Genomic DNA, 13,488 nt, shown 5'->3' with positions numbered 1-13,488 from the left:
GGACTAAAAGTAACACAAAGTGTTGCAGATCAGGACTAGGGGATCTAGGCAAGCACACAAGAAGGATGCCAGCCAGGCCCTCTGATAAGCAGCATGGCTGAAAGCAGCACTGTTCAGCTCCAGTCTTCCTGTGCAGTATCTGAACAAACACTGGCAAGCTCGTAGCTCCAGCAACACAAAAAACTCTCTCTAACAAAAACCACATTTGGGATCGCTGGGATTCCAGTGGTAACTTTCATGGTATGTGCTGCATTTCCCCTCCCCACAGGGCTGCCAGAGGGTCCCCGGGTTAATTTGTTACAGCTGAGTTGTACTTTCAGCCCAGTCCAAGCCCTCTGTGAGCTGGCTGGACAGACAAACCCTGCACATTTGCTAAGGACATTCACAGCTCCTGATGCGAGCTCAGATGGAGATGCACTTCCAATAAACAGGAAAAACCTCTTGCATTTGGCCAAAGCACACTTGTATCTCGCCTGCAAGGCGTTTCCCCCAGCCCTTCACGGACACTTGAAACATAAACAGGGACATTAGCGAAGCCAAGTGTTAAATCCCTCAGAGAACCATTATCACCCTTCTGCTGTGTCAGTAATGCTCAGTGCTGCGCTTAGGATGAGCAGCATTATGGATTTTAAATCAAGTCTAATCAAAGATTCATTAACAGGCAATACATTAACGCAACATATAACCACGAGCCACTCGGTGCCCTTCAGCAGCTCTGCAGCTCCTGAACATGCAGCGAGTGTCAGCAGGTCAGGATGTTTCTTCAGGGTTTAATAGGGTAGGTCAAAAGAGCAAAAAATTAGTAATTCTTCCAAGTAAAGGAATATATGCATCCAACTTCAATGTATCTGCTCAAGCCATGCCATGCATGTATATCCAGTGCTCTCACAAGTGGTATGGGTGCAGAAGTTATTTTAAAAGATTAAAAAACCCAGGCTGTTCAACTTAAAAACAGGTCATATGGCAGTTTCAGAGCAGAGAACTTGAAGAAGTGGCAGGCTGGTCAACTCAAAACAGAATTCCCCATTTTATCACCTCTGTAAGCAGCAGACACCAGTATTTTCTACATTGCTCAAACAAGGACATTCCTGTGGCTACTCCAGGTCAGAGCAGCCCCAAAATCCTAGAAGCCTCGACTGAATTCAGCCCATAACATTTTCCACTGGGCAACACAGCATTATTACTTCCACTCTGCAGATGCAGACCTGAGGCACAGCAAGAACAGAAGCATGGGTTTAGAAGGATTTAACAGCTTTTTTTTCCAGTTAATGGGAACTGGAGACAGCCAGAATTCTCACTTAGAGCAAGTCACACAAAGCTACATGCAGGAAGTCCAGAAAAGTCTCGCAGAATTCAGATGCCACAAGGTTACCCTTCCTGCTTATCAGAGAGAACATCAAGTCACAAAAACATGGGTGTCTTTTTCTGAACTTCCTTCAAAGAAATATACCTTCTACTCAAACACTCCCATTGCTTTTCCAGATTATTCTGGGAAAAAAAATCAACAGTGGGAATCTAAGGACCACAAAGTAACATTACAGGAAGCTGGCCGTCAGCAACTTGCGCTCTAAATAATGTAATGATACATCTATGTTCCCATTAAAGATATTGGAAAGATAAAGAAAATTATACTAGCAAAACAGGATAAATCTAACTCCATTGCCTGGTTAAAAAACACCCACACACATCTCTCTTCCAATGAAATATAGCAGGAACACCACAAACTAGGAAGGGGCAGCAAGAGGGACCCAAAGCAGCTAATAAGAGCCAAAAGTGAAAATCCTCAAAGGGAAACTCAGCATGGCTCTCCCAGAAGCCCACATTTTCAGCAGCATTCATGGATTTTGGAAGCCTTTGAAGCAGAATGATCCCAGTTCCAAACTCCTCCTTCCAAACTTTCCTATAAGGCTGCTTGGCAAATTTTTCTTTTCTTGCGCAGAGTATGAATGCAGAGATTTTCTGCTAACCACAAGTGTTGGGTGTCGTGGGATTTTTTATTCCTTTCCCCTAGAAAGGTTTTAAGTCCATTTAAAATGCATTTATCAACCTGTATATAAATTAAGCATTGCTTACATCATCCAAACTGCATATTTAAGCAGATAAAATGTAATGAAAATCTTTTCAGATTAAAAATTATGCAGTTGCATGATACCACAAACTGGCACCCATCCAATAATAAGATTTTTGGATGAAAAGCAAAGAGGAAACATTCAAGAAAGCATCCTCTTGGTGGTATTTCACCTTAATTCCATCAAAAACTGCTTACAGTAAGTAGTACAGATAGATCTGCAGCAAACACTTAATGGCAAATGCAGAGAATGATTATATTATTTTCTACCTATCTAACACCTGGTATTTACCAGGCTGAGCAAGCAACAATGTAAGACCAAGCTAATGTGGAAATTCTGCTCCTTTATTTACAGTTATATTTCCAGGAGCCTTTCAGCCTCTACAGCTCAGCATGTGCCACACACACAGTAGCTACAAATCTGTAGGCTCCACAAACACTTGATCACATGAATAATTTTAATCAAGCAGCAAAATCCCATCTTAAAGTCACTGGGATTTATTTCATGAGGATGCCTTTGCATTATTATTACTATTCCATCTGCTTCATAATATGTCCTCAGTGCAAGGTTATGACAAAATTAATGAAATCCAGGCAACTATCCATAACACCATCTTTCAATTTCAGTACCTCAGCATGAAATAAGGAGATTGAAAAGATACATATGATAATTTTTTTCAATATATCTATATAAAGATTCCTGAAGTTCATTTAATTGCTTCTAGTGCAGACTAGAATACTGATTTTTAAAGTTCACTCATAAAATTTAAATCATGCTAGTGCCACTGAACTGGTCTCACAGCAAAAATACTGTTTCATTATGCATAGCAAATAGTTCCCCATTTAACTAAGTTTATTAACCAATGAATTCATAATCTACATGCCACAATGACAGAATATGCAAACAAGTGGGGATAAGAAAAAAACTACAAGACAAGGCTTGTCCAAAGATCATAACCCCATTTTCTGTTCAGTGCTTTCAGTGGATATTCCAGTATTTTAAAATTATATCAAGAGCCACCCCATGCTTGAGGTATCCATCTCATGACAAGACACACAAGAGGGAAAAAAAATTAAAAAGAAACAAACAAACCATACTTCGATATTTTGAAGGTACAGACAGAAATCTACAGATGTACTTTTATAGCATGCTCCTCACTGCAATCTCAGAATGTTTTACTTAATACAATATTCAAGATTTTGTAATGATATCAAAATTATTTAGAATGTAAAGTCATATTTTATGCCAGTTTTTCTTTAGCAGCATATTTATCTTATACTTCCATTGTGTTTATCTTCTTTGTTTTGCAAACAAAAGAAAATTCAGACACACACAGAGGATAGTTTGTTTTGCTTCACTATGAGATCAATAATGCTGAGCCTTCCAGAATAACTAGCAAGTAGATGAAGCTCAAATTTGGGGATTTAGAAACAATTTCTCTAGAATTTGCTTTAGATTTTTCAATATCCCTGAAAACCTCTCTGTATAAGCAGGAAGTCTTTTATTCCAAGTTTCCTTCATCACCTTCCTTGCTCAGGAAGTGATGACAAAAAAGGCAAAGATAACAATCTAAAAAAACCCCAAACAGCCACCAAAGAGAAGATCCTGGCAGACAGAAACCTCTTAACCAAATAACTTTCCCTGTCTATAATCAACAAACACAAAACAGTGACTTGTGAAAATAAAACTTGTCTAAGCTTAGTGTCAAAACCTAAAAATAAGTTCTGGCAGTGGTTGTGTGTGAGGTTCTCCACCCAGGGTTTTTCCACTGTCAGAATACCTCTACCTTTCCCTGTTAGGTCAATTCATACCTTTAAAAACATCATCACCAGACTCTTGCTGCAAAATTACCATTCAGGATGCACAAATTAAGGAGGCAACCCACTCAAAACCACTGTCCTTTCATTCACACAATCCAACATGCACAAAAGGAAAATGCAAGGGTAAATTCTGTACCTCCAGCTCCGTCTCTCTGCGATTGATATCATCCGTAGATTGATTCAGTTTTTCTAGCTCCCCCTAGAAGGAAAGAAAGTCAGATGCATAGTAAGAAATCAGGGGAAAAAACATGTCTGAGAAGGCTCATTCAGCATCCCCACTGACAGCTCACAAGGGCTGAATTTAGTGAAAAGAGGAAACCTCGAGATGCCCAGCTTAACTTTGCCACTGGTCTTCTACTTTACTACTTAAAAGAAAAAATAATAAGAGAAGCTCTGTAGTTTTATGTTAAGGCAACACATTTCCTATTCTGGCTACTTCACTATTACAAATAAACAGAAGGTACAGTAAGCTCGGTCTCATTAATCAATATAGTCAATATCAGAGAGGTACTTGAGAGACAGACACACCCACCCCAGAAGATCAGCAAAGTTTGTACTGTCACAGGAGACACACAGTGAAAGGACAGAACTGGTAAGAAACACATCTTGCCACATGAGGATCATTTTATTTTGGATTTTAGCAAATCATTTCTTAACCCAACCCGTCCACGGGACATATACAATTATGTTTATATAATTTGCCTTCCTGCCAACACTTTGATCCCCTAACAGCAGAAAAAAAGGTGTTAAATCCCTTGAATAAATACATAGTAGAAATGGTGTTGGCATGAATGAAGTTACTGTAAAAATAAAGCTCATTTCTTACTGACTTTCTTACCTCAAAAAGCAACCCTTAGGAAGAGATCTGATAGCTTTCTTTATCTGGGCAACATGATTACTAGATTTTTAACAGGAGTGTTCTCCAATTTAAACGTTATTTAATCGTCAACCAGTGTAACAGAACACGCCTGGAAATGTTTTGCTGTACACACCAAACGTTGTAAATTGATTGTCACTTGAGCAGCTTCCCACTGGACTACAAGAATGACTCTGGTTACAACCAGAAAGGAATTCATTACAACAGTTTAGCTCTCTTATCCCCAGCAGTCAGATTTCATTTCCTACTCCTAGGACTTGGAAAACACCTACTTGGTTATCCATGTTGTCTGAAACAAACACTCATCCAAAAACTACCTAATTGTCTCTTACTGTAAGGCTCAAAACCTCATGGCTCTCACGGAAGCAGACACAGCAGCCTGTTTTTCAAACCAAACAGAAAACTGAACAAAAACAATTGTTTTGCCAACAATTCACAAATCATATACGTGGAAATGTGTAGCAAGCTAAAGAACCTATGGCCAAAATTAGATCAATAGACACCAACCAAGCTCAGCCTCTTAAAATCAGGGCAGTACCAGGCTAGCTTTTGGCTGAGGGCCTCGCTCTGTGTAACCATGTTTTGGGAATTTTGCAATGGCTCTGCACAGCCCTGGAAAACAAAATGCTCACGATGGAGAAAAGAATGACAATTACAGCGAGCAGGGACCTACGCCAAGGATCCTCTCAGCAATGTACACACGTGTTATATTCATTTATGACAAGCAGTACCAGCAATGCTGGAGGCAAAAGCCATAAATCTGCAGAGACCTAAAAATACATTTCATTTCAGGGACCACAGTGTGCTGCAAGTTTGCACCGTGCTATTGGTCGAGACACGATTTTGGGGAGAAAAGCTTTGTTTAGAAACCATGCAAGAATAAAAACCATCGCAGAAGGCATTCACTGAGAGGAAGCACCATATTCCACTAAAGCTCCTTTTTACAAGAAACAAGAAAATAACGATAAAAAAAATGAGACAAAATTTAAAACCCCATTTTCCCGCATTTATGAATTTCTAAGCCCCGCTCCACAAGCAAGGTCACGCTGTCATGGTCAAGACTAAAATGGGGATGGGGGGATTTCGGCAGCAGGAGGAGGAGAAGGAGGGACGCCCAGGAGAGCCGGGCGGGAGCGATGCCCGGGGTAACAAACGGCTGGGGCGCCCGGGGGCGCTGCCCTGCTCCCGGCGGGCGCCGAGACACCCGGGGGGAAAAAAAAAAAAAAAAAAAATATATATATATATATATATAGACACACATATGTGTGTATGTATGGATGTATGCGTGAGCGTATGTATGTACATATATACATATATATATGTATGTATGCACATACGGAGCAAAAGCAATGAAATAAAAGGCAACCATTATTACATACATTACATTACATTGTTTCATACAGCCATAACGCACATACTAAAACGAACTTAAGGAAGCGCAGCCGCCCCTCGGCAGGCAGGCAGGCCCTCACCTGGATGCGGGGATCCACCTCCTCGTCCTCGGGCCGCGCTGGTTCCTCGGCGGGGCAGCCCCGCCGGCCCCCCGGCTCCATGGCGGCTCCCGCTCCCTCAGCCTCAGCCGCCGCCGGCGCCTCCCGCTCCCGCTGCTGCTGCCGCCGCTCCCGGCCCGGCCCGGCCCGGCCCCGCCTCCGGGGGAACCCCTCCCTCCCCACAGCGCCCCCGTCTCTTTGTGCCTTCGCAGCGCAGCCAGGAAAGCAGCGCCGAATTGCGGGGTTTCCTTTTTTTTTCCCTCTTCTTCTTTTTTTATTTTTCTTTATTTTTATTTTAACGCTCCCTCACGCCTCGTTTTCCTGGCCTGCTAATTCCTGGGTCCCCCCGCAAGGGCGCTGCGTGAAAGCGGGATGAGTGGTTCCAGGTGCAGGGAAACGCTGAGGACACCTTGCTGGCTTTTTTAATTTATTTTTTTCCGCCCCCCCTTCTTTTCTTCTTCCCTCTTTTTCAAGCTCTGCTGGAGGCTGACATGCCCATGGAGAGAAGAAAAAATTAGAAGAGAAAAATACTAAAGGCACTTTCAACAAGCTTGAAAATTCAAATGAAACCCAGATTTCTATTGTGTGGCAGCTAAGCGGGCAACTATTGTGCCTACTGCATGCAGTAGAAAAAGACATACTGAAGACACATCCTTTTGTTGTCAGTAAAAAGGAACTTTGTGCAAGAAATATGTACATGCGTGGCCCATGTCTAGCAGAGCACTTCAGATTAGTGTCTCCCTAATCACAGGGGTGGATAACAAGTTATTTTGAACAAATGAGGAATATGTTTCCACCTTTAAACTACCACTATTAATTTAACCCAATTTTTTTGTTAGAAAAATCCTCAAAAGGTAGTAAAAAAAAATGGAAAGTTTAGATGTGGTGAAGAAAGGAGCATCCTTTGTGAGACTGAAGGTGAAAAAGAATCTCATATCTCTTTATAGGATAAAAATAAGAGGGAGGTAAAATAAGATGATAAAAATTAACATTGCTAAGGTAACTAAGGTAAAAAAGGAGGCAAAAGAAAACCAGTCAAACTCTTCCAAATGCTATAAAGCAACCAGGGGGGGAAAAAAACAAACTATGGGAAGAGAGTGACATAAACATTTGAAAATAGTATAAACATACAAAGTGACACCAACAACCTAAAATAATCAAGGAACAGAGGAGGTGTTGCAAAAATGCATATGGGTTGTTTGCAACATCTTCACTGCTCACAGCAGAAAAAAGTCATGTTAAGGAGGGGAAAAAAATAAAAACAAACCAAAAACCAAATTAGCCAAAGCCAAGTGTTTGCTCTCACTGCTGTCTGTTAAGGGATTCCAGTGAGTACACACAGCCAGAGATTCCCAGGACCTTGGCGTTTCTTTTCCCTGGTGGGCTGTGGCTCATGCCAAGACTGTAGGGGTCAAATGTCCAGCACTCCCATCATCCTAAAACAGCACAGAAAATGCAAAGCTGCACATTTAAGACTTAATGTGGACAGTCCTGCTGTTACCACTTCGATTTCTAGAAAACAAGACCATAAAAAGGTTCACTGCAGCCATGCCCTGCTCCTCCACAACTGCACAGGCTGACCCATGGCAATGTCACAGAAAGCACTGCACACTGTTTGGGGTACAGAAGTGCTCCTGCGCACAGATGCTCTCCCAAAGAGACTTGTTATGTTTGCACAAAGGACCCTCTTCTTCCATTGCCACTGTGACAATTCCCATAATTGTTGCAGCTCGAAAAGATCCAGCCAAAGTCCTCAATCTGCCACACTCAGAGCAAGCTGTCTCTCTCTTTAGATTCAGAAAGTTGGGAGAGCTGCCTGCAGAGCTTAGCACTGTGCAAGAGATGGTGTGGATACACAAGCCTCTTTTCCCATGAATCTGAAATCTCTCATAGAGCCCTGAGGCCATTGAGATCATTTTATATCAAGCCAATACATTGGGCAGATCTGGATATAATAAAATCACTGAAGAATGCACGTCTGTCACTACTGCAGACATCACTAAGGCATTAACAGAAAAGTGGCCTGAAGGAAAAGACTTGACAGAACAGGGAAAGGGAGACTATTCAGTAAAATAAAGATCAATAAGAGACTCAAGGCTATTATTTACATGTTCATTTTCTTCTCTTCACCATGGAATGGGTTTTGCTGAAAGTGCTGTCCTGTGCAAAGGGCAGCAGGACCCCAGAAATACCCAAGGAACAAACCTGTGTATCACACGTGGGCATGGTCTCCACAGGTTTGTTGGTGACACCAAGCTGTGTGGTGAGATTGACAGCTTGGAGGGAAGGGACATCATCTAGAGGGACCTTGACAGGTGTGAGAGGTGGGTCTGGGCCAACCTCTTGGAGTTCAACTAGGCCAAGTGCAAGCTGCTGCACATGGGTTGGGGCATCCCAAGCAAAAATACAGGCTGGGTGGAGAATGTACTGAGAGCAGCCATGGAGAGAAGGACATGAGAGTGTTGGTTGACAAGATCAATATGATTCAGAAATGTGTGCTTGCAGCCCAGAAAGCCAACCACATCTTGGGCTACATCAAGAGAAGCACGAGCAGCAGGTAAGGGAGGTGATTCTCCCACTCTGATCCATTCTGGAATGGCGTATCAGATGAAGTTCTTTACTGTGGGGTGGTGAGGCACTGGCACAGGTTGCCCACAGAAGTTATGGATCCCCCATCCCTGAGAGTGTTCAAGGCCAGGCTGGATGGGGCTTTGTGCACCCTACTATAATGGAAGCCATTGATGCCCATGGTTAGAGGATATTTCAGGTCCCTTCCAGCCCAAACCATTCTATGGTTCTATGCTCTCCTTAGGTCAATCCTGTGCAAGTGAGCTGCAGTAGATGGCCTTTGGGTGTTATTTTTGCCCAATCATGAGTGATCCCATCCCAGCAAATCCCTCCTACACAATCTGTTGAAGGCCAGAGTGCTCCCCAGCCCCACCTTACTCCCAAAAAGCCAGTCATGCTGACCTTTTCCTTCCCCCACAGGCCCTACATGCGCCAAGGCGTCTGAGCAAAGCTTGCACGAGGCCTGACCGAGACAGTCTGTACTCTCTCCTGTATCAATATTTCAAAACCCCAGTCCCAAGTATTCAATATTTGAACAAAGCACTCTGAAGTCAAGGCAGGAAGAAACCACTTGCTCTTTCACTAATGGGTTTCCAGAGTGGCCACAGCAGAGAATTAGTCCAGACTTGTGAGGCTGGGCTGCAACTTAACATGAGCTGTGCTGAAGAGGGTACAGCTCAACTAAAAAGCACAAGGAGAGGTACTGATGAAGGAAAAGCCACAATCCAAGCAATCCAAGCTGCTTCAGCAACCAATTTAAGTGGATCAGGCAACACCTCTGCCTTACATTACAGCAGGCATTTAGGGTGCAAGTTTTATCATTAACATCAAGCCCTGGAGCACAGAAATCCCTAGGCAAGGGTGATGTTCTGGCTGAGAGTACAGCTACAGCTCTACTTTTGGGGTAAGCTGCTACATAAACACATTATCTAGTCCCACAGAAATCCTCAGTGTACAGGCAAGGGAAAGATTTGGCAAGGGAGAGATTGAAATGTCTGTACTTTGAGGAAGGAATTCAGAGAAGAATTCTCTTCCTCATTCTGGAAGATGGTTTGTAGATTCGCTACTACATTGCTGAATAACCATGGGGAACTAGAAGTTGCATTTTAAATAAAATAAGCTGGGAAGAAGTATGCATCAGTGAAGAATTGCCTGAGGAAACATCCTAATGACTATAGTTAATTTAGGGATAAAATTCAAAGGGAATGGATAGTGTAATTTTACATATATTTGATAATGGTAGATTCTGAATGGATTTTAAGGAAGATTTTTTTCCAAATCTCATCTTACATTTGAATTTCTGTTCATACTTGCCCTCAAAGCTTGCTTCTGCCCCAGCACTAGAGGCAAGAGCCGAAAACACAAATCAAAGGTTGCATTTCCTTCCTCATAAACACGAATCTTCTCTTTCTGAACATTGATAGCAAATTAAGCAAAGTTCAGGACTAATTAATGCACATTTGATTACTGAAGACACATTTCAGCTCACGGAAGTGTTCCAGGAGAAAACAGCCTAAGAGACAGAGCCCTGCTTACAGAATACTGCCCCTCTCCTCACAGGGACTGGAGAAACAGTTCTGCTCTGAGAAATTCTTCTGCTTCCCTTGATGATGGTGCTAGAGGCTAACTTTCAATTGGCTTCAAATGTTGAAGGGATGTTGTAATTCAGTTTTAAATAATTTACTAAAAAACGAACAGAGAAGTATAAACAGTCCAATTCTAAGGAGTAACACAGTCCCCAAAATACATTTATGAGCATAAATTCTACCATGTAGCTTCTTAGCTGAATTAACCTTGAAGACCAGCTTACTACACTGACTTTTGCAATGTTACACCAGAAATTAGTTTAACTCAGGGAACGTCTCATTTAAACACTGAGCCACAACCTCTATTTTCCAACCTGCAGCAAAGACATTGCTCTGCCAGTGTTCAAATCCCATATACTTTCCTGGTTTTCCAGAAGTCTGCTGCACATGTTGGAAATATTTTTAAACATTAGGTGGTATCTCACCCACAGTTATTTGAATATCTGGGCATCTATCACTAAATCTCTTACACGAGGCTAAGCACAAAATTTTTATGGAAGGTATGCACTTGCATTTATTGAAGATTTTTCATTTCTTGGATGCGTATGCAGGGTATTAAATATTAAGTGGTCAGAATCAAAACTTCCCCCGGCTTATTTCTCAATAAATTTCATGCTTCCATACTCACAGTGGTTGTGGAATGTTTGTGCTCTGCAGTTTAGAAAGCACTAAAAATCAATTATCTCTCCTACACCAGTCTGTAAGATGGTATTGCCTTATGAACTTGCACACAAAGAAATATTAATGGAGCTTGAGCATCTGTGGTACAAAAAACTTGTAGATTTCCCCACCTACAAGGAATGTATTTAAAGAAAAGGCTACATTCCAAAATACCCTTTGATTTCACTTCTCTTTAACAAGCACAATTTAAAATTAAAAATAACCTCCAGGCTTCTCATGGCTACAAAGAAAGGAGGCACATTTTAAAGAGGTACAATCTATTTTCAAGCCATACTAATCTTAGTATCTTCCATAAAAATTAAATACAAAGATTATTAGCAAAATTATCTGCCGGGCAATTTTCTATTGTATATACATTTATCTCCCACCATATCATGAGTTACTTTTCTCATTATTTTGAAGGCTGAAATTGATGATGCTTCATACGGAGAGTGTGAGTGCAATATAGGTTTTTTATACACACACATAGACACACTCACATGCACTATGCTATATATATGTGTGTGTGTGTGTGTGTGTGTAAAAAATGCGTGACTAACAGCTTGATGGATTTCCCTGCTTGTTCTTATTTCATTGGGAAAGAACCACCATCATCACAGGAAATTTTCTCCTCCTCCAAGCTGTCTTTTGGCAAAGCTGGTGGTGGTGGAATTTCCCACTGGAAAAAGCTATCCGTGCAGTGACACTACACTTGCAGCAGTCCTGCTGCTCCTCTGGCCACAATGCAGAGTGTGCTGCTCTTGCAGATTTAGAAAATAACAGAGTAACATGAGCCTCTTCCTCAGATCTGCTGCTGAATGATAAGGAAGATCCCTTTTACAGTTCTTCATACCTGAACAGGGAATAACCCTATACTGCACCCTTTTAAATTGAATATATCCACCTAGGTTCCCAGTCCTGCTATCTGCTTTCCTTGATAAGCAGCCTCACATCAGTTTCAGTGGCAGCAGGATCAAATGCAAAGTTGTTAGTCTGTACTCAAAATGAGGCCTTACACAAGAAGTACTGGCTCGTGAGAGCCAAAATGAGATGCAAGTGCCATTCTCCTCTACCCAGCCTGTCAATTCACTGAGGCTTTGCAGCGGTGTGGATACATCATTGCTATTCAGTACAAAAACACCCACCCTCCTCCTTTATTCTTTATACTTAGACATCTATGCAAGCCACATCTAAAGCATTTATTTAAAGAACCACCTCTGACTCTCAGATGTCGTCAGCCACGTGCAAGAATACATCTCATTTTTTCAGTAGTGAGCCTAATGTTCAGACCAGTTCTATATTTGTGGCTATTTAACTCTAGCAGTAGATTTTTCACTGGTACATTAAAGGATAAATTCTGTTCACAGATTTCTTGCCATCAGCCCATGCTCGAATGCAACACCGACAGAAGGCTGGAGTTCCTGTGATAATGTAAGGACAAACAAGAAACTCCAGGTAGTGAAGTTCCTGTGGCTCTGTTTCAGCCTATTCATGTGCCTGGTGCACTTTCTGTGAGAGAGCCAGGAAGGGCTGCTTAAAGCTGGCAATTTCCACGACCCTTCCCTCATGCAGCATGGCTATCTATGCACTTGGCACATTCCAGCTCAGCAGGAGAGGGTCTCCACGTGTCTCCATGTGCCTCCTGGAGCAGGCAGTGCTCCAGCCAGATGCTTTGTGACACCTGCTCCCTGCCGTGAGTCGTCTCCCCTGGCATGGGCAGGCTGGAGCACAGCTCTGTGCAGAGGCAACCAGGTGACTGCTGAAGGCTCTCTGACCACAGACTTTGCTTCCTACTAATCTTGTTATCAGGCAGGAAATCCACTCATGCCCTATTTTAAGCTGCTGAAAACACAACATCAAAATCTTGAGCTTCCATCGGAGATCTCAGAGCATTCCTTCAAGCATCAGCTATCCAGAGAACCTTTCCCTTTAGACCCCAGCACAAATCCCGTTTATTTTACATGCCAATTGATTAATAGAGTGAAGCAGCACAGACATTTCAAGTAAAAGCATGGCCCAGAGGGTGAGGGGAACAAATACCTGTTCAAAACTAGCGCCCTGAGTAGACCAGGTAGCTGCAGGAAGATTTGGGATCTCGTTATCCTCATGAACAGCTCAAGTGCAAAGAGAAAAGGTAGAATCACGCTCTATATCTAGAGAAAAAAAAAGACAGGGATGGGCAACCACAGGGTAACTCCTGCCTGTGAGTTGTGAAGGCAGACTGGCAGCCAAGAGGGAGACAGCTGGGAAGCCCAGAGATGGGGACAGGCCCTTCCACAGCCAAGTCTCATTAGCAGGATATTAAGAAAGGTCTTTGCACTGCCTATTTGCTTCCTAACCACATTTGACTGCTTATAATCAGTGACAGGAGAAATAGGAAATGTTTTTATACGCTCCTCTATAGCTTCCAGGCTGGTT

The 13,488-nt window shown here is 42.3% G+C and overlaps 1 protein-coding gene across 1 annotated transcript in view; it reads right to left on the bottom strand.

The window, feature by feature from the left end:
• SH3BP5 (SH3 domain binding protein 5) overlaps positions 1–6,383 on the bottom strand; it is a 50,727-nt gene extending 44,344 nt beyond the window's left edge. Inside the window, exons 1-2 of the mRNA XM_059485455.1 lie at positions 6,239–6,383; positions 4,026–4,088 (exon numbers count right to left, since the gene is read on the bottom strand). Coding sequence (XP_059341438.1) covers positions 4,026–4,088; positions 6,239–6,319 — 144 coding nt within the window. The 5' untranslated portion in view covers positions 6,320–6,383. The remainder of the gene's footprint in view (positions 1–4,025; positions 4,089–6,238) is intronic.
• Positions 6,384–13,488: the final 7,105 nt, after the last annotated feature.

Source organism: Ammospiza nelsoni, chromosome 1 (genome assembly GCF_027579445.1).
Source record: "Ammospiza nelsoni isolate bAmmNel1 chromosome 1, bAmmNel1.pri, whole genome shotgun sequence".
Taxonomy (NCBI): Eukaryota; Metazoa; Chordata; class Aves; order Passeriformes; family Passerellidae; genus Ammospiza; species Ammospiza nelsoni.
Note: the sequence above shows the minus strand (reverse complement) of the source record. Positions and strands in the feature narration are given on the sequence as shown.